General features: G+C 41.8%; 1 protein-coding gene across 2 annotated transcripts in view; it reads right to left on the bottom strand.

The window, feature by feature from the left end:
• Window positions 1-1,939: 1,939 nt before the first annotated feature.
• The window catches only part of CHMP4B (charged multivesicular body protein 4B), a 40,935-nt gene continuing 21,065 nt past the window's right edge, over window positions 1,940-21,809 (bottom strand). Inside the window, exons 2-5 of one of the 2 annotated variants that reach the window (XM_019539720.1) lie at window positions 8,360-8,537; window positions 6,120-6,234; window positions 4,190-4,316; window positions 1,940-2,761 (exon numbers count right to left, since the gene is read on the bottom strand). In XM_019539720.1, the coding sequence (XP_019395265.1) occupies window positions 2,694-2,761; window positions 4,190-4,316; window positions 6,120-6,234; window positions 8,360-8,537 (488 nt within the window). In that variant the 3' untranslated portion in view covers window positions 1,940-2,693. Of the gene's footprint in view, window positions 2,765-4,189; window positions 4,317-6,119; window positions 6,235-8,359; window positions 8,538-21,809 lie in introns of both variants that reach the window. The other variant, XM_019539719.1, reaches the window with a different exon arrangement.

The raw sequence follows: 21,809 nt of genomic DNA, 5'->3' as shown, positions 1-21,809 counted from the left end.
ATGGGGCATTTATTGGCCACATTATCGGCCACGTGATGCAAAACAAACAGATTACCAATATAGTCAATTTTTTTTTATATTGCTGCCAATCTGATATCAGACAGATGTATCAGTGCACCTCTAAGAACAACCATTCAGATGAACTTGACAATGTTCTGGGACAAATCATGAACACTTCTTATCCCCTGAACTTTTCTAGGATTTGCCCCAGAACAAAAGACATGGACATCTGAATGATCACACTTTGTTCTGGGATAAATGTGACGTCTGTTTATAGCCTGAATCTCCTACTGCAGTCATCATATGATGATCTCCTGGATACCGTATAGCACTTAGGACAAAAAACAAACAAAAAAACCCAAACTTATCGATCTCAGTTATCCTAGCTCTTTTAATTCAAATCTGCTCAGTGCCTTTAGGGTCACCTCACAACAGCTATGCCCCGACTTCTCCCTCTATAGGGACGATGCTCATCACCTTTGTAAAGGTCTGAAGCATCTTCTGATAAAAAGCAGTGGGATAAATCATTGTAAACAGGCTGGACTGTATTTTTGGCTTACTCTAACAGTTGGTGGGTTCTTTGTTGGCATAATATCCACATATGGAGACCAACTAAATTCTTGCTAAATGAAAGTGTTTTTCTTGCCGGAAAATAAAAAAGTGAATCACGAGATTTGGATTCCATTTTCTAATTTGCCTACTTCAATAGAGCAGCAGATATGTAAAGCAAAATCATCATTGCCTATTTTTAGATACTGTGATACTCATTTCCAATTACAAAATAGCCTGAAGCTTAGTGAGAATTCTGCAACAATTTCTCCTGGTGAAACCTTGACATTCTGTTTATAGCTAGAGAAATATGAATTCTGTTTAACATTGTGCTCCACTATTTTAAAGAATAAGACTTGCCCACAAATTAAGAGCCTAAACTAGAAAAATCAAGGCTGAGTAATGTCCATTCATTGCTTGTTTTATTACCTTTGTTAAATTCTAGTTGTTCATTGATGTCATGGGGAGAGGGAGTCAGTGGTCCCATCTAGAAGCAAGACTCTTGACCAATGATTATACTTTGTGTTAAACAAATGTTATGCAGCACTAAAATAAACAAGGTTTAAAAATAGAAATAACCTGTGATTCTTTGGACAAAACTTCTCAGGGTGAAGAAAAAAGCAGTTTGGAAAAGATACTCAAGTGTTCTAGCTCTGGCCAACAACAAATAGGAAAAGAGGTACACTATTCAGTCCCATCTTATATCCATTCCTTATGTGGGAGCTGTGTTCTTTTTTTGTTTAAAATGGGCAAAAGAACACTGATTCAGTCCCACTGCCACTCCTTTGGGAACAGCTTTGTTTCAAGCTGGTGGCACAACCATTTGTGTCTCTTTGCCACTTACAGTTTCCATGTCAGTAACTGAAGTAACAATGCTGATGCCAAGGGGTCTGTTCCCTTCTTCTAGACTGACTTGTACAACTCTACTGTTAAGTTTCACTGCATTTAGCAGTCCAAGAATAAAGGTTAAATAAAATCAGCACTATGAAGCATTGTGAGGGATTAGAGACTCTTTCTATAATAACTTACATAAAAGCAGAAAGAAAAATAGAAAGCCAGCACTATCAGCTATGTCCTTAACCAAGTTGCTTTATACTTAACAGCAGTTCTAACACACTTTGGATTTAGGTCTTAAACTGATGTTTCATCATAGCAACACATTAAGACATCCAAGAAACAGTGAGTTATAGGAACTGTCCAAGAATATTGCTTACCTGAGATTGGAGTTTACTTGCATTACTTGATTCTACACCTGTGGCAAAGCCTAGCAAAGCTATGATTGCATACTCAAAGATCACTTGACACCAAAAAGCACAGAAACTGAGAATAAGCAAAATATAATTTACAGTATATCTAATAAAATTAGTTAATTGAAGACATTAGCCCAGTATGAAAATTAAGATATTTAATGCAGTGTAAACCATAGTTGTATCTAATAATTAAAGTAAGTGTGTGCATGTATCTGAATGGGTTATCAATTATCACAAAGAGCAATAAACACTATAGTGCTATGTAGAAAAAAATATACAACTGAAATTTAAGTGCAAATCCCACCTACTTCCAAGATACTATTTGTCAATTTCAGATCAGTTTCACTAATTAAAATGGGAAGTGACAGATCACTGTAATGATAAATAGAAAGTAAACACACAAGAGTCAATGACTATAAATATAATTCGCAAAGAACTAAAAATCTAATGCATTCTTACACCTAAACATATTGAGAAGCCAACAGTGGCTTATGACTTTTCCTTTTTTTAAATGTCTTACAAGACTTCTAGACACATTTTTAACCAATTTAAAATGACAGATTGCAGTTCAGATCTTGAGATTAAATGTGGCCAAAACTCAAGAGGATGAAAATTTAGCAGTGGCATTAGCATAGCCTGAAAGCTGAATGTTGGATTTTGCAAATACATTTTATTTTACAGATATTCAACATTATAAACTGCAGGCAGCTTCATTCATGCCCCTTTTTTCCTATGTGCAGACCATGCTTTGCAGAATACAGCAATGCAGCCCCCACTGCTTTGGGTTAAAATGAAAGAGATAAAGACACTTCACTTAACGCTTTCTCCCAACACATGTGCAACTATGACAGGTGGCCAAAGTCTTTTTTTTTTCCCAGCCAGCTGCTGCTGTAACTATATGTTTCCAGCCCAAGCTTCTAGCTCTTTCATATCATTTTCCTCTTCCTCTTCTTTCTTCTTGGCTGCTAAGTAAGAAGAAAATGAAGTTAAGAATGGATACTCTAGGACAGGTACTTCTAGACTGTTACTCTACATACATGCCCAAAGCATGGGTCTCAGAGAAAAAAACCCCACACACAATGTATGTTGTTCCCGTCAGATCTCATTAACTTTTTTTAAAAGGCAGTTGGCTTAAACTTCCTGAAACCATCATCCTAAATGAGAGAAGGGGGCACTCAGATGAAAAGAATGCAAATGCACATGCTAATCAAATGCGTTTACCAGTATAGTACATATTTCTCATAACTAAACCTAGGAGCATGGTAAAACCGAGATACGCTTACTTAAAAAGCTCCATGGAGCATGTACTTTGCAGGCACAAAGTCAAGAGGGAACAACTTTAGGTGTTTAACTAAAAAGTAAACATACTGGTGTATACCAATACCTTTTTATTTTGATTGTCTGGTATATTTTAATGAACCACTATAGCACCTATTTACATTTAAGAAGTTGAAGCTATAGGGCATAAGCAGATTTGAGCACACCTTTCAGGATACAGCATAGATGGGAAGGACAAACCAAGCAGGGAATCAGAAATTTTGTAGTCCTAACTCTGGCTCTCACAGATTCCCTTTGGTGCATGGATTTTATGGGGTAAGACTTCTCATCTCTGTCTAAGATGAGTGGATGTATTAAAATATCTCAAGCAAACATTTCTGCTTATTTTAAACCCCTACTAATTGCTGAGGGAGTTTCCTCGCTGGTTGCCCAGATAACCCTTCTTTCCCAATCAATCTGACAGTGCTCCCACACAACTGCAGCTTGCCTGATCTTGTCTCATTTGAGTATTAGACTCAAGGTACAACCCCCTGTGTTGTCAAGAGAGTCAAAAGTTCTCCTCCCTCACCCCCATAAGAAATGAGAACAGATAGGTCATCTATAGAAGACCAAAGCAGTCTTACATAAGGACAAGGCACAGATTTAAGCATCTGGTGTCATGGAAATCTGATTCAGCTGAAGTACTCAAAGCAGCCTGAGACACAAAATTCTAAGGGCTGCTTTACACTCAAGTCTCTCATCACTTTTACCTATGCTTTACTTTGTCAAAATTCCTTGCAAGTGACTTCCTTGTGAGTCCGTTACAGTGGTACAAGATCCCCAGTCCATCATTTCCTCCTTACACATCTCTACAATGAACCTTACTTATGCTCTATAGCTATACTAAGAGTGCACTGTTACAACTATTAACTTTTCATACATTTAATGAGAGAGAGGGTATGCCCGGTGAATAAACACCTCTAGAAGTAGCTTCCAATTCAGGAAGTAAGTCTATCTGACTTGTGTGTGCTGCTTGCGACCAAGAATCTCAAATGACAAGTTTGCATTAAAAGCAATCAAGCTAATGGATGCACCGATTAGAGAACCAACTGATTACAAAGGCAGACACTTACCTGGCTTTGATGGTAGTGATATTGAGGGCACATTTGGTAGTGGTACTGTCTCAGGACCACTGATCTCCAGCAGATTTTTATCTAATTCTTCCTGTTCTAGTTCCTCTAATTCTGCCATCAGTTCATCCTAATATGATAAACAGAAAAAGAGTAATTAATGCAGGTTAGCTTGCCAACAAGCACCACAAAATTAAGAAAGCACACTGAGATATGCACATTATTGCAATGATAACTTAATGAATTAAGTCATAACATTCAAACTCTTAAACTTCAGGGCTCTGCAGTCTCAGATTTTGCAGCTATAAGTGTACAGGATTTTTTGTTGTTGTTTGTCTGTTTGTTTGTTTTCCGCGAGGTGGAAGAGACCATCTACAGGTTCTAGGATAGTGATTCTCAACCAGGGAGCCATAATGCACTGGGGTGTCTTGAGATGCTTTCCAGGGTGCTGCACAATGTTAGTACTGTTTGCGTTTATCTTATGAATCACGTTTGCACACCTGAGTTTTCATACAGGAATCCAGTGATAAAAGCATTCTAACCTGTTGTGGGCTTTTGAGTTCTTTGCATGAGAAGCATTGCTTTATTATTTTCCTGTAGTCAAAAAAAAGAGTGAAAACTAAGAGCCTGAATTTTCCAAAGCATGCCTCAATTTTAAGAATGTTCGGAACCACTGTTCTGAGTAGAGGTGCACAGATACATCGGTCCGATATCGGATTGACACTGATATAAAGAAAATTTAATATATGGGAAATCAGCCATATCAGGCCAATAAAAAGCCCACGCACTCGTGCAGCCACAGCACAGCACAGGCACCGAGGAGCACAGGCTGGCAACGTAGAGAGTTGCCTCCAGCTGGTAAGTCTGGTGTGGCAGGAGGGAGAAGTGAAGGGGTGTGGGGGGCAGATAAACGCCCCCATAGGGAGGGAGAAGCGGGGCTGGGGCTGGCGTTGGGGCAGGGGCAAGCACTGCCCAGCCAGGCTGGGGCAGGCATGGCATGGAGCTGCAGCTTGTCCAGGGGGTGGGTGAAATCTCTGTTCACTGTGCACCGCTTGGCTGGAAGCTGCTGGTCCAGTTGCTGGTGCTCACCTGATCGTCCCACAGCTCCTGTCACTGCTTTCACCGTTCATCTGGGAGGGCATGGGCAGGGGTGTGTACCCCTGGATCTGCGTGGGACAGGCTGGTGCCAGAGCTACACCACGCTCTTCCCGATGGGACAGGGCTGCACTAGGCCAGGCAGCTGTGGTGCTGAGAAGGGGCTTCAGCAAATTCATGGCTGCAGCTCCCTCTCCCCACCCCTCCCTATAGCTCCCTCCCAGCACAGCCCTGCCAAGAAGAGCTTGGCATAACCCTGGCCCCAGCCCATCCTGTGAAGATTCAGAGGCACATGCCCCTCACCCCCCCTGCCCTCCCAGATGAGCTGTGGGACAAGCCAGCAGTGGGAGCTGTGGGACAAGCCAGCAGTGGGAGCTGTGGGACAAGCAAGCGAGTACCGAACAAGCCGCTGGACCAGCAGCTCCCAGCCAAGCAGCACATGGCAGTGAGAGCTGACCCCTCCCCAAGCCCCCCAGATAAGCTGCAGCCCCTGCCCCAGTCCTCCCTCTCCACAAGGGCCTTAATATGCACCCCCCACACCCCTTCCCTCCCCTCCTCCCCCTACACCAGACTTACCAGCTTGAGGCAGCTCTCCACGCTGCAGGCCAGGTTTCAAAAATTGGATTGGTATCAGTCGATATGCCTCCTTAAAAATCAGCTATCAGTATCAGCTGCAAAATTCTCTATTGGTGCACCCCTACTTTTGAGATGTAAAAAACCCCAAAAACAAACAAACAAAAAAACCCAACTCCCAGCACTGTATCTGGATATAGTCAACACACAGATCATTAAGAGAAGGGTTTTATCTAAAACATCAAGCAAGTAATTCTTGAGTTACCTCATCAAAGTCTTCACCAAACCCTACAGGTTTTGAAATAGCTGTTGAAATCTCATCTGCCAATTCCTGCTGTTCTGCAATGTCCTGCATTAACTCATCTACTTTATCAATATCCCTGAAGGGAGAAATATGGAAAAGGTTAAGTCATTCACTTGCCTGGCACTAGCCATTAAGTTACATTTGCTGGCTTTGTGGCAATGCCACTTCTTGATGACGTTTCAGATGTGCCTATTTTCAACCCCATCCAGATCTTTTTGCCAGTTACTTCATCACGAGCAATCTCTGTTCCCTACCCCCTGCCAAAAACTGCTGCTACTTGCTGCTGCCAATAAACTGCTACTTCTACCCTTTGCAGACATAAATGATAATGGCAGGCACTACTTCTAAACAGCATAGGAAGCTGCCATCTTCCACAACAGCAGCTTGGTTTTAGTTTTTAGAGACTTTTGTCTCTAAAAGGGCAGCTGAACAAACACAAAAGGAAGGCATTTTAACAAAGAACAGCATATGACCTCACTCTCACTGAAAATAAGGGGGGTTGCCAGAGTTTCTGAAAGCTGACAATTCTTCGTGAATTTTTCAGAAACATTAAAATGCCTCAATCATATGATTATTCACTAGGGTCACTGTAGGGCTGAGTTAAGGTTATTTGCCCTAATTCTGCATTTTCACATCAGAACATACTGGGACTTCTCTTATTTCTGACTCTCATTTTTCCTGGATCTAACACATTTGGTTTTGCAACAAATACATCTTTGTAATTTCATTTACTGTCCATTACTGACACACACTCTCAATCTTTATGTAATTTTTTTTTTTTTTTTTTTTTTAAAGAGGTGCACCAGTATATCAGCTACATATTGGATCAGCACCGATAAAAGGGAAATTTACATTATCGGCTATTAGATTTTTTTGACCATTGTAGCCAATAATGTTTTCTGATAAACATAATTAATTGTGCCTTCTGGCCAGGGCCCCCAGATGCCTGGGTTCCCTTGAGAAACAGCAGGTTTCCCCTTCCATGAAGAAAGCATTCCAACTGCAAGAGGTCTTGCTTGGGGCTGCTGGGAGTGAGATGCAGAGGCACATGCTTGCACGTGGCCAAGAAAACCGCCAGGCAGCAGGACAGCAGCTCCCTGCAGAGAAGTCTATGGAAATGGCAAGGGGTGTGCGGGGGTGGGGAGAGGGACAGAACCACAGGAGGCTCATCCAGGGGACAGGGGGAGACGTAGCTCCCTGCCACTGTGTGCAACCCCTGAGGGGAGGAGGGATGTGCCCCACTAGATGTGTGGCAGGATGGATGTGGGCTGCTTGCTGTGGGCTCACGGCTCTCTGCTCTGCTGCCTTTCCCATGCTGGCCGCACACTCACTGCTCATCTGGCAGCAGTGGGGGTGGCAAGTTGTCCCCTCCACTGCTGGGCAGCCAGGGGATGCATGGCTGGTACAGGGCCCCCGGAGCAAAGGCAACAGAGCAGAGAGCCCTGAGCCCATAGCTGGCAGTCCATATCCAACCTCACCCCACTCAGCTCTGCTCTGCTTAAGTGTCCCTGTGCTTAAAAACGGTGGCAATGGCACTTGAACTAAAGCTCGTTCAGCAAGTTTTAGCTCACGTGCTCCTGCCACCATTTTTGAAAGTTGCTGGAGTCCACCAAAAAGGTTGATGTCAGTACATTTTAAAGTACTGACATAAATGAACCCTTTTTTTTTTTTTTGTTCGCTCCAGCAGCCTCCAGCATCACGGTAACCAAATCAATTACCAGATCGGTATCAGTCGATGTGGCTCATTAATAATCAGCTATAGGCCAAGAAAACCTTTATTGGTGCACCCCTAAAATTTTTATTTGGCATTATACTGAACAGAAGAAAGAGATGAATTGCTATGAACTATTTTAAATGTGACTTAAGTCTCTGCTGGTATTATATGGATGGTGACAGAATACATATTTGAAGTCATTTTAGATGATACTGACAGAATTTCTGTTTTAACAAAAGAGTAATGTATTTGTCAGCAATCACTTCATACCCTGTGGTACATCTCCAGATTGAAAAATCCCAATCTTTTATATTTTGGTCAATATGCAATTTAATCTAACACTGTATCTAAAGAAATAGAAAGATTTTACTGCTTTGCCTGGAACCGCTACAAAAAATGAAGTCAGTCATTTCAGACAAAGCGTTTATCAGATTGAATAGGACCCTTGATTTCCAAAACTACAGGTTTGCTTTCTGGAAGTACTTACATGTTATCATGAGCAGCTTTCATAGCTTTAGCAGCAAAGCCCATATTTTTGAGTACTTCAGTATTGGTGTTGGCATTTTCAAGGGCTTCTCTCTGGAATTCAATTGTCGATAACGTACCATCTATCTGTGCAAGCTGCTTCTCATACCTTTTCTTGCGCTTTAGGGCTTGAAGGGCAGCTGAACAAAAACAACAGCAAAAGAGATTTACATGATGTGTCCAAAATAACTATTCAATTCTTGTAATAAAAGTCATTTACAATGCATTGTTGAATTCATTTAACTGATTACACCTTCTGCTTCTCTTTCTCCTTTAATTAAAATTTGTTACTGTTGTGCATTGCTACCTAAACAAATGTAATAGTATCCATGTTCCTGATGTCCATTTATGGAAAAATAAAATCTAAGAACAGTAACCAAAAGCTTTGCAGATAAGTTGCTCAGGGAAAGCAAGCAGCAGAGTTTACCTGGGTGGTGTGGTACAAGTGAGGTCTGCTCCCCACCCCCAATCTGGCCCATGGTTGCCCCCAGAAGCATTCTGCATGGGGCCAAGCCCTGCCTACTCCTATCCAGGGAAACCTGCACCACACTGCCACCCAACCTACACTAGTCTATATTGCACTGCCCCAGCTCCTGCCCTGGCCAGCATGCACAGCTGCCCAGAGGGGCTGCTGCCACAGCTGTCCAGGTACTGCTCAGCTCCCCACTGCCTCCAGAGGCTCTTCCTTCTCCTCCTCCTTCCCCTACCGTGCCGTTTTGGGCAGCAGGGAAGCTATGGGGACCCGTACCAAGCAGCAAATGCCCAACAAGATGGGTTGGGGTGGGGGTGAGGCGGCAGGGAAGCTGCAGGCATGTGGACTCCTGCATCAGTGCATGGGGCTCCCACTCCAGGTTGCCTTCTATCTGGTCCATCCGGCCAGTGCAATGAGCAGCCATCTGAGGGCAGCTGAGTGGGTAGAAAGAAGCCGGGAGTGTGGCAGGAGCTGCCTGGCGTCAGCTTGGTGTGTGATCCCTGGCATGTGTTCCCATGGCCATCATTGCTTCCCCATGCTACCTGCTGCCTGGAGCCCCGCAGCAGGAGCAGGAAGAGGAGCCACTGGAGGTGGGGAGAACAAGCAGTACCTGGGCAGCTGCAGCAGCACCAGAGGCAGCTTCCAGGGAAGCTGCAGTGTGCTGTGGGTTTCCCCAGGCAGGGCTTGGCCTCATGAGAAGTACCACAGGGGCTTCCATGAGCCAGATCCAATCAATTGGTGGGCCAGATCCCGTCCATGGTCCTTATTTTGCTCACTCCTTATGTAGGTCTTGGTATAACAAATGCTAATTGCACAGTTATGATTAGGCTGTAGGCTCAGGCACCAAAAGTAAATATGCTGGGCTGTCTAAAAGTGCACATTAATTCTAAATGAGCAAGAGCAGTTAAATATACAATGACCCTGGACTTCAGGAGGGCGGACTTCAATGAGGTAAGGAGAATAGCTAGGGAGGCAGTGAGGTCCCGGAGGGGAGAGGAGTCGGGTGTTCAAGAAAAGTGGTCGTTCCTTAAGGATACAATCCTCCAAGCCCAAAGGGAGGTAATCCCAACAAGGATCAAAGGGGCAAGAGGGCGCAAAAGCCCCCATGCCTCATCAAAAGCATACAGGAATGTCTCCTAGCTAAAAAGGAGGCATACAGCCAACGAAAGGGAGGGGCCATCACCAGGGAGGACTATACCTCAGTTGCTCAGGGCTGTAGGGGTGTGGTCAGGAAGGCCAAAGCAGAGATGGAACTGGGACTAGCTACCTGGATCAAGTACAACAAGCCGTCCTTTTTTAAATACACAGGGGGCAAAAAGAAGGTATACTGGGTAAAGTGGGGACTCTGCAAGACACACTAGGAAATCTGGTCATCGCACCAGACAACAAAGCTAACCTATTTAATGACTTCTTTGCCTCAATTTTTTTGAGCAGGGACCAGGTCACCCCCCACCGGGACCCCCGTAGGTCCCAGGGGAGGCACACCCAGACCTAGGGTCAGTGAGGATCTAGTCAGGGAACTTCTGGAGGGACTGGATGTATTTAAATCAGCTGGTCCGGATGATCTCCACCCCAGAGTGCTGAGGGAATTAGCAGAGGTCATTGCAGGACCACACTAGCACAGCTTTACAAGCACTCATGGTGCTCTGGCGTGGTGCCAGAGGACTGGAAAAAGGCCAATCTGGCTCCCATTTTCAAAAAAGGGAGGAAGGAGGACCCAGGAAACTATTAGACCAGTTAGTCTTACCTCAATCCTGGGTAAGCTTTTTGAGAGAATTATCCTGGCGCATGTCCACAAGGAGCCAGGGGGGAGGTTATGCTTAGGGGCAACCAACATGGGTTCATTAGAAGCAGGTCCTGTCAGACCAAACTGGTGGCCTTCTATGACCAGGTCACAAAATCCTTAGATGCAGGGGTAGCAATGGACATAGGCTTTCTGGACTTTTGGAAAGTTTTCAACACTGTCTCTCACCCTATTCTCATTAAAAACTAGGGGACTGTGGCATCGACACCTACACAGTCAATTGGGTCACTAACTGGCTGGAGCGCCACATCTAGAGAATGGTGGTAGATGGGTCCTATTCAACCTGGGGGGATGTGGGCAGTGGGATTCCGCAGGGCTCGGTCCTCGGGCCCGCACTGTTCAACATCTTCATCAGTGACTTGAATGAGGGGGTAAAAAGCACTCTCTTCAAATTTGCTGAGGACACTAAGATGCGGGGGGAAGTGGGCACGCTAGAAGGGAGGAATAGGCTGCAATCGGACCTAGACAGGTTACAGGGGTGGGCAGATGAGAACAGGATGGGTTTCAACACTGACAAGTGTAAGGTGCTGCACCTGGGGAAGAAGAACCAGTACCATACCTACAGACTGGGGAACTCCCTTCTCATCAGTGCAGAGGCAGAAAAGGATCTTGGAGTCATTACTGATGCCAAGATGAACATGGGCCGACAGTGTGGGGACACAGTCAGGAAGGCCAACCGCACCTTGTTATGCATCCACAAATGCATCTCGAGGAGGTCCAAGGAAGTGATCCTCCCCTTCTATGCGACACTGGTCAGGCCACAGTCGGGAGTACTGCATCCAGTTCTGGACGCCGCACTTCAGGAGGAATGTGGACAACATGGAGAGGGTACAGAGGGGGGCCACTCGTATGATCGGGGGCAGCAGGGCAGGCCCTATGAGGAGAGGTTAAGGGACCTGAACCTGTTCAGCCTCCACAAGAGAAGGCTGAGGGGGGAATCTAGGGCCTGTTATAAACTAGTCAGAGGGGACCAGCAGGCATTGGGGGAGTCCCTGTTCCCCCGAGCACTACCAGGAGTGACTAGAAATAATGGTCACAAGCTGGCAGAGGGCAGATTCAGACTAGACATCAGCAGGCGCTACTTCACTGTCAGGGCGGCTAGGATCTGGAACCAACTTCCAAGAAAAGTGGTGCTGGCTCCTACCCTGGGGGTGTTTAAGAGGAGGCTAGATGTACATCTTGCTGGGATTGTTTGACCCCAGTACTCTTTCCTGCCATGGCAGGGGGTCGGACTTGATGATCTGCTCAGGTCCCTTCTGACCCTACCAACTATGAAACTATGAATATGACATTAGAGAGAGTGGGAAAAAAATCCCATGCATACCAACATGTTTTACCCTTTCCTTAAGTGTAAGGAACTGTACACATGACAACTCCTAATGAATTTTTAAACAGAAGAACTTTTACCATAACTGCTTCAAGTAACATGGCTTCATTTATGTTGACATAGCAGCTCCATTTCTTTAAGTGCATGCAGTCTTGTAATGATGACTGTTCACATTTGCTTAACTCTACTCCATTAATATTTGGGCAGATGAGTAATAAATAGCATGCCACTTTTACAGGAAGAGCAGAGAAAGCAGACAGTAGCACAGACTCAGTGTACAGTATTGTTCTGAATAAGTCTACTCTGAATTCATGTTTTCAGGTTCAATTTTAGAAAAAGAAAGCTTTCCCCCCTAAATAGAAAAAAAAAAAATCAATAACTACAGATAAAGATCTTGAACTGTTATTGCAGTTATTTTCACAGGAGAATCAAATAACCAAGGAAAAGGATCCAAAGAATTGAATGCACTATAAATACCAAAAATTAGGATTGGAACGGACATCAGGAGGTCATCTGGTCTAACCCCCTGCTCACAGCAGGTCCAGCCCCAACTATCACCCCAGGCAAGGTTTGGCTAGCTAGGTCTTAAAGACAGCCAAGGATGGGCATTCCACAGTATCTGTGGGTAACCTGTTCCAGTGTTTTACTACCCTCCTAGTGAGAAAGCTTTTCCTAATATCTAACCTAAACTTCCCTCGCTGCAACTTAAGACCATTGCTCCTTGTTCGGTCATCTGCCACCACTGAGAACAGTCTAGCTCCATCCTCTTTTGAACTCCCATTCAGGTAGTTGAAGGCTGCTATTAAATACCTTTTCAGCCTTCTCTTCTCTAGACTAAATAAACCCAGTTCCCTCAGCCTGTCTTCCTGCCATACATCCTGTTTCCCAGCCCTATAACCATTTTTGTTGCCCTTCACTGGACTCTCTCCAATTTGTCCACATCCTTGCAAGTACAAAAGTTGAGACTGTGGGAGGTCCCAGTACAGATAGACTCCACATCTGAGTGAAATTTTTAAGATTTTTATGGGGGAGAGAGAAGGGAAAGGTACTTATAATCAGTATTCTGTAAAATGTATTCCTGAAGACAGAGATGGGAGAAAAAAGAACTTGTGAAATTGGTTATACAAACCAGATTAACATTTATAGCTCACATTCCAAGCACTTCACCTTCTCCACACATACCATTCACAATAAGACAACAAAGTTACTGACTGGACCTGTGGAAAAGGCAAAACTGTTAGGTACTTCTGTTCAGAGAATCCACCACACACAGATATAAATTAGGTTTAAAAATAACCATACCACACTCAAGTGCTTGCAAGTTTAGATAAAACTATAGTCTAACTGGGCTTATTACAGGTGAGAATGGTCAAGTATAAAAAAGAATAAGGTCCAAACAAGTATTGCACACTTAGCCACATAAACACCTATCATTTTAAGTACCCATCACAAGATAGCTATGTTAAAAGCAAATGTCGCCTTGCTCCTGCATGACTATGACAGTTAGTAGTCATCAGGGTCCTTTTCTAGCTATTCCTAAATGTGCCTGTGCTTAGTCTGACAGACACAAGCCAAACTCTCTGATGAGAGGCATCATTCAAATAAAAAGTAAGCCGCCCTTCGTACTTTCCAACTTCCTCCAAAGAGCAATGGTCTGATTCTTCAATATACAAGAGTCCCAGTCATTTAATATCTTCTTAAAGAAATATAACTAGGCCACACACAGATTCTAACCCAGCTATTTAAAATCATCTTTGCTCCAAGATACAGCTCAACTTTTGAGCTCAGACCCATGTTACACGTCCTCAATGAACACCCTTTTTCTTCAAGTCTCTAAACCAGTAGTTCTCAACCTTTTTAGATACAAGACACCCCTCAAAAATGCCAGCTCTTAATTTTAATTCATGTCTTGGCTACAAAAAATAATAAAGCAATTCTGCTCCAAAGAACTCAGAAAGACTGTAACAAGACAAAATGTTTTTGACCCTAAGGGTTAATATTTGAAAGCTCCGAGTTGATTTTGCGATTCATGTGCAATGTTTGCACACCTAAAAGTGGTGATATTGCATGTCACCTGACAGCACACTTAAAGGATCTCAAAACCCTGGTTGAGAATTACTTCTCTAATCTCAGCAGGAATCCAATCCAAAATGGCCTACTGGTTGAGGTACAGTAATTATATAATTCCAAAATCCAACTCCTTTCCCCACATCCTGTTGAAAGCCTATTTGTAAAAACAAATTTGCCTGAGCTCCTAGCTAGTCAACCACACATTTTATTTATTTAACTCAGAATATCAAATCACCTGATTTGGAAAAAAAAATGGTACTTGGAAGTGCTAGTATACTATGGTGAGAGAGGTTAGAGAAAAATCCAATAGAAACAGAACATTCAGTATTGCTGATTGTGACGTGTATATAGAACTATTTGCTTGGCCAGTTTTTACAGCCATTGCACAAAGAGGTTTAAGGTATTAAGTTTATAGACATTTTAATGAAAGTTGTGTGATGAGCAGAAAATGATTATTTATGCTTTGTATTTCTGAACACTAGCAGGAATGGAACTAAGGTTACATGAGTAGTAGAGAAGATTTGTGGTCCCACTGTGTATAACTGAATTGAATGTGAGGTAACTTTATCTTGCTATTTCCATTTTCCTCATCCAGTGGAGGTAAGTATTTAACATACATCACTCAAATTGCACCTGGCCATGTTAGTTTCCAGTTACTTTTTGGGATCTTCCCCCTTGCTATTTTAAACCTCTATGTCAGGCTTCACATTAAATGTCATGTACAATGTCTTAAAACCAAACTAAAACAAAACCGAACCTTTAGCTGATGCTTAAATTCTCTCCACCGGGTTCCCCAAGTCAATTTTCAATGTCCTGTTCTCAGTCCCATCCATGCCCAAATATTAGCCCTGCTTCCCCAACTCCTAACATTTCCACTCTTGCCAAAAAATGACACGGAAACATATAGTCATTTGCACCTCTTGGTATCCTTATTACATCAGGGTGGGACATTGCTATTGGTGGAATTACAGGCAACACTTCTTTCAGCACCTGAGTTTAATGGTCTCTTAGCTAAGACCCGGGTAGAGCCATTTCTGCTTAGTTAGTAAACCTGAAGAAAGCAGTCTGAAATATGCCTATAAAAATAAATGATGCAATAATTTGAAGAATCTCCTACCTGTTGAAAATGAAAGAAACCTCATTACTAAAACTAAACTGAGATGACAACTCTATGAAGGTTGAAAATCCATCTGCCTTTTTTAAAGTTCTGTGATAGCCACAGAAAATTTAAACAAAATTTTGTAACAAGATTGAAATGCTGTGATACGAAAAGCTTTTTAGTCCTATTTTCTTTGTCAAGACATTTTAATTCAATTTATTCTTTATAAAATCAAATATAGGTATGTGATTTTTATTCACATGATTTATAATTTGATTGTTAACTATTACACACCAAGCTAATTTTAAGGATTTTGTGGTTCAGGAGTCAGCTCCTCAGCTCTCTGATTATGAAATAGTTTTTACATGCTCAAGAACAAACAAGTGTACTCAACCTTCTGGAAGGATATTAGGTGCTACTCTCAAGTCAGCCTTTAAACTAGAAAGTCATGTTTAACTGAGTTAAGGCAAGCAGAGGGAGATATGGTGGGGAAAGGAAGCCATTCAGGCCTTCTTTACATACCACCCAAGAAACTTACAGAACATGATGAAAAACCCCAAATGGTCTGTTTAGAATAGGAAACGAACTAGACTTTAATACTGTGGCAGCAAGTTTTTCACATGTAGCTATCATGATCACAACACAGTTACTCTGAAGCACGCAGGCAGGATGATGATTCTGTTTTTGATATGCAACTGCTAATCTCTGTTTTCTTACCAAAAATAATTACTTCTCAAAACTGATGAGTAATGCTACAACCTTTTCCTGCACAATCATCCATGCTATATACACATTACATCTTGAGATCCGATATGCTGCCTGGGTAGGCAATCCAGTTTTATAAAATTCACAAGGAAGCCAAAACCATACATGTAAATACCTAATTTGAAAGTAATGACAGTAGCTCCTCTTCTCACAAAATATTCTTCCACCCTTTCCTACCAATATGTAAACAGAAGCCTATAAATTTTTCCTATTTTGTTACTTCTTGTTTACGCACAAAATAAAGGTGCATTTCAAGTCAAAATGGGAAACAGCCCATCTTTTTTGTTTATGAAGATTGCTATCATATCAGGCAACCATGAAAAAGGCAGCCCTTGGGATCTGCATATTTAATTATGCCTTTGCCATTTCCAAGACAGTAATTACAGCAGCAGGCAACATAATTTAATACGCAGCTTTAATTGATATGGAATTGCTTAAGCAAAACCAACAGCAACTACGCATTATGTTTAAACATTTATTCTCTAAACTATCCAGACCTATTTTATGGAAGATGCAAAACATGATGCTAGAGTACCCACAAATATTCATCTGAAGATTTAGATTTCTCCAGTCAATGCACAAATTTCTTAGAATATTTTCATTATTTTGGACAGGATGCCACATTGGGTTATAAAATTTTTGGGACAGACATATGCCTCTGAGAATATTCAGCATAGTGGATCCTATTAAAACAAATATCTTTGGGGATTAAGGTGTGTGAGACATTACCATTTTAATAGAACTGTATGGTATACTAGCAAACTGCACATCAAGAATTACCAGTGGGGGGGGTAGATGGGGATGGAGTCCTCTGTCTGCCCCCCTCCCCGCATCCAGACCCATTCCCTGCCTTCCCTCCCTCTGCCCCCTCCATTTGGGGTTCAGCCCTGCTCCTCTGTCACATCAGGCCCAGGCCCAGCCCCCCGCCATCAGGCCCAGGCCCACTCCTTCCTCCCACCCCCCTCCCCGCAACCGCATCAGGTCCAGGCCCGCTTCTCCCCTCCCCAACCCCACTACTGGTCTCACTCCCCCACACCATCACCACCACCTCCAGGGAGCAGGGCTGAGGGGGGGAGGGGAGGGCGAGGCCAGCAGTGCTTCAGAATTTTCTTTGTACAGTACAGAAGCAAACAGTTTTGCATTTACTGACAAGCCAATCTTGCAGCTCCACTGACATTTACACACAGCACTTCCTCTGAAAAATATCTGTGACAGGTTTAGAGTTTACTATAAGTTTGTTCAGAGATCATACTAATGATGAATCTTTGATGTAGGAATTGATTTTTTTTTTTTTTTAAATGTAAACTTCTAAAACTGTTAGTAGCCATCTCCTCTTTCCTAGACCAGTAGAATGTCTCTTTCCCTAAGCGGAGAGGGACTCCTTCATCAGAGCTTCTGCTTGGTTATTTAAAATGTTTAAAGACTATCATCTTTACTGAAAGCTAAGCCAAAGTGAATATACTTTGAGGAAATGTTACACAGATCAACATTTACAGCTAATCTCTATCAAGATATATACCGTTTCAGAATCTCCACAATTATACATTAACATGTTTACAGCAGTTTGTGGTTTGGCTTACGACCTGAAAAATTTAGGTGTTATCCACTGTAATATGGGATAACTTCATAGTGGATACATCTTAAGAAGAAAGAACACTGGACACTCAGTCTGTTTGAACCTATTTTATATACTCACTGAGCAGCTTTTTTACAAATTAACTTTACCACCAAGGAGAACCATACCATCTTTTAATTCTCCTGTGCAACGTGAACTTAAGAAAAAAATTCGGCAGCCTGCATGCCATAGGACACCTGAGGTAAGCAGCCTGCTCCAGAGTTGTTTATGTGTAATTTGCATACTTGCAGAGCAGCTTTTTTTTTTTTTATAAATGAACTTTCCTAACCAGGAGAACCATGCCATCTTTTAGTTCTCCTGTGCAATATGAAATTTCGTTTCTACCTGGGAGAAATTTTACAATCTTTGAATTCTACTTTGCCTGACAAAGGGTGTTTGAGCCCAAAAGCTTGCAAATAAAGGAATTTTTTTTGCAACTATCTAGTTGGTCTAATAAAAGATATCACCTCTACTCCAAGAGTTTTATCTATTTCTTTGTAATTCATACTAAAATTTAGCAGGGCTACATAAAATTCTTTGGCACAGTAAAATGTTACTTGTGAAACTTTCTACCATGAATCACGTATCCAGATTTTTAGGTACCCAGAATTTGTTTTGCAAAAATCTAGTTGGTCTAATAAAAGATATCACCTCTACTATGAGTCTTGATTGCCATGAATTAGGCACTTTTATATGAAAAGATGCATTTAATGTTGACTTTTAATTCAATTGGCTGGTCTTCTAATCTGTAATTAAAGTTAATGTCACCTCATCTCCTTTTTAATCCAGTAGTTTCCAAACAGCCGTATAAATCACTGGTAGTCTGAGGCCATGGTAAGCAGTTAACTGCTGGTCTGCAGATCATAGCAGGTGCCCCCTTCCCTCCAATTACAAGTTTGATAAGGGAGCTTGGGAAAATCGTGAGGTGGCCCACTGATCTTCAAGCCTGAGAATCATTGATCAACACCATGCAGACTTGTGGACTGATATTTACAGTCTTGTGCATTCTATTTACATTACCAGAGAAAAATAAAAAAAGATTTTCTTTTTGGTTTCAATGAGAATAAGTTTCTTCTTATCTCTAAGTATTAAGATAAAAAAAAAAAACTTAAATCCCCAGAGGAAAAGCAAAACCAATGAAAAGGCAAAAACACCCAGAAGTAGACAGATCTGGATTGCCCACTTCAAATTTCTTGAAAAGTATATAAAAGTTATTAAAAATAATTAAAACCTCATATTTTAAACTAAGTCTTATTTACACCTTGCTGGTTCTTTGTTTTTTTCCCCTATCCACAGTCTTCAGTTCCTAAGTTAAATGGTACTATTCGCACTTTTTAAAGTGTTCCAATTGTTAACAGAATTTCAGTTTTTTCACAGAATTTCTACCATGAGTTTCACGCTTGAAATGGCAGCTATACTACAAAAGATAAATCCAGGCCTTCATTAGCACCCTTACTGTGACAATATCAAAGACCCTAAAATTAGATAGATAAGCAAAGAACCCAGGCTGTATTTTAAACCAAGACCACTTCTTGATGTATGAAGTTCTGCAAGTCAAGAAAGGTGAACTATTTTGCCCTGGTTAGATTCCTGTCAGGATTTGCAGTTTGAGGTTAACAGGACTTCTATTGCTCCATTCCTGCATGCTTTTGAAAAACCCCACCCTCAGGAACCTATTTTTAAGCTTGCATATTTGGAAATGTAGTTATAGGTAAGAAATTATTATTTTGTTAGTGTACTGAAAGCCACTGCAGCAATTTTTTTTGAAGTGACAAAAATGTTATGCCACTGAGGAGAATTCTAAAAATACAGTTCTCTAGTCCAATGCTACAAAGGCTCAAGGACCAGCAGGTCCAATTTATGCATTCGAAGTACAAGTCTGACAAGCCTGGAAACAATAGAACGAGTGTATTTAAATGGTACCTAATACTCTACATATAAAAAGTCCAGTTATTTTACTTTATACAGAAACAGACACAGCCATTAAGATCTGGATATAAGGAAAGGGAAAGGATTTTGTCCAGTTAGATTCCTTGCAATTTATTTACTTACTACTCATCCAACTTTTTTCTCTTTTGTCCTAGAGCTCCTAATCTTAACCATCACAAACAGGGCTCCTATAGCGGATGAAATGAAAGGCACTCATCCTCAGGGAAACCCAGAGCAGCTACAGCTCTGATCATGTGACAAGACAAATTAAAACTTACTAACGTTTATAAGTACTATCCTGCTATGGAGTAAATTAGTTTAATCCAGCCTAATAGGGGCACATGTGTAGACACACAATGTTTACTGCACAGCTAGTTAATCTACTGTGCAGTAAATGTCTCATGTAGATGTACCACAGAGGAATGAACTGTTCTGGGACTTAGTAAAGAGATACAGATCATCATCTCCAGATCACTGGTTCAGTCCATTCCAGCACAGATGCAAACAAAAGTTATCACCATGCAGCAGCCATTCAATGTATCAAACAAAATTCTCTATCCACTTTTTGTCAGATGATACTGTCAGACTGCAGTTCTGAACTTTCTCCGCTTAGTATTAAAGGTAAGACAGCCTCTCTGGGACATGGCAGAAAATGCAGCAATAGCACCATAATACTCCTGTGGAATTTAATTATAGCCAGGGTGCTATGGAGGTTAAAACAGGCCTCTCCTTTTCAGGTACTTATAATTGAAAAGTTACCCTTGAACACCTAGAACCTATTAGAGTGAGTTACAGTACAATTCTGCAGACAAAATACTTACCTTTCCACTTTGGACTTGGAAGTTTTCCACATTGTAAAGAATAAAACTGAAAGAGAAATGAGCTGTCAGGAAATGTTATTCTGTCCGCTTATGGCACAAAGCAACAGCTTAGGAGGAAGTTCATATGTGCACAAAAAAGGGAGGGCATGCATTCTCAGAAGACTGCTACAGAAAGTGCTCAAATTGATTCCTCATTATTGCTCCTTCCCACTCAAGAGCACTGGTAAAATACCAATCAGCTTTGAAAGCCTAAAACTGTAGAAGTCTGGTTTAGAAAATTAGCTTTGTCATCTTAAAAACTGGCATTGGACATACATTTTTTAGTAGAAAGTCACGTTCTGTCTAACATGCTAGCAAGAGGAAGAGCTCCATGTAAGGGTGTCACCATCTCAACACCTCAAACTGTTGCAGAAGGTTATTGGTGTTCATCAAACAAAAAGTTATATGTAAATAATTCCACTCCCTCCAGAGATTTTTGCTGTGACTGGTGTTTAGGCATGATTCTTTCCATTCAGAACCCTAGCAAACATGCTCATGATAAGATACATATTAACAACACAGCAGTGAAAAGGACAAAAAATTCTCTTTTCCCAATTGGCAATTCAAAAGTGCAGTGTTAGTGACAATGCAAACGCTGAGTCCTTGTAATCATTTTCTTTTTTTTCTTTCTTGTTTTTAATAAAATTTGTCTTTGAAGAAAACAATTTCAACACTCCACACCTTGTATGGAACATTTCATATTAATTTGATGATACCTAAAATAACTATTTAATTAAACCTAAAGACTATCCATGTGCCAGGCTAATCACAACCCTCATTTATCCAGTCAGTAATCCCAGTGAGGGAATGACATTTTTGCAGAATTTTCTTTAAAAAAAGCTTCTATTGGGGAAACATTCCAAGTGTAAGTGGGAAAAGAACTAAAAGCTACATCTTCCTGAGTTTGCATGGGGGGGGGGGGAGCCCAGTCTCAGCTTCTGCTCCCAGACTTCTGCTCCTAGTCTGCAACAGGAAAGCAAAATGAACAATGATTTGGCCAGATTCCCTACTGTAACTTAGAATCCTGTGAGTCATGGTGAAACTGATCAGATTCATATCAGTTTCACAAGATTTATTAGGAACATGACAGAGGCTGTCACTGAAGCTGTTCAGCACTGACCACCACTAAAAGCCATGGGATGAGTAGAGCAACAGATACCTAGATTGTCTTATAGCAAACAAGTGGATTAGGGCTGAAAGAAAAAAAAAAAACACTCTTCCCTTCCAACAGATTATAGGGGAAAGGCATCTAATTCATCAGGGACCCCCTAGGCAGAGTAATACAAGAGTTTATGGCCTTGTACAGACACTTAATATACAGGCATACCTCATTCTATTGCGCTTCGCTTTATTGCACTTCGCAGATATTGCGTTTTTTACAAATTGAAGGTTTGTGGCAACCCTGCGTCGAGCAAGTCTATCGGCGCCATTTTTCCAACAGCATTTGCTCACTTCGTGTCTCTGTGTCACA

Source organism: Crocodylus porosus, unplaced genomic scaffold, assembly GCF_001723895.1.
Source record: "Crocodylus porosus isolate Cpor-Errol unplaced genomic scaffold, CroPor_comp1, whole genome shotgun sequence".
Lineage (NCBI taxonomy): Eukaryota > Metazoa > Chordata > Crocodylia > Crocodylidae > Crocodylus > Crocodylus porosus.
This window is presented reverse-complemented; position numbering and strand designations above follow the sequence as displayed.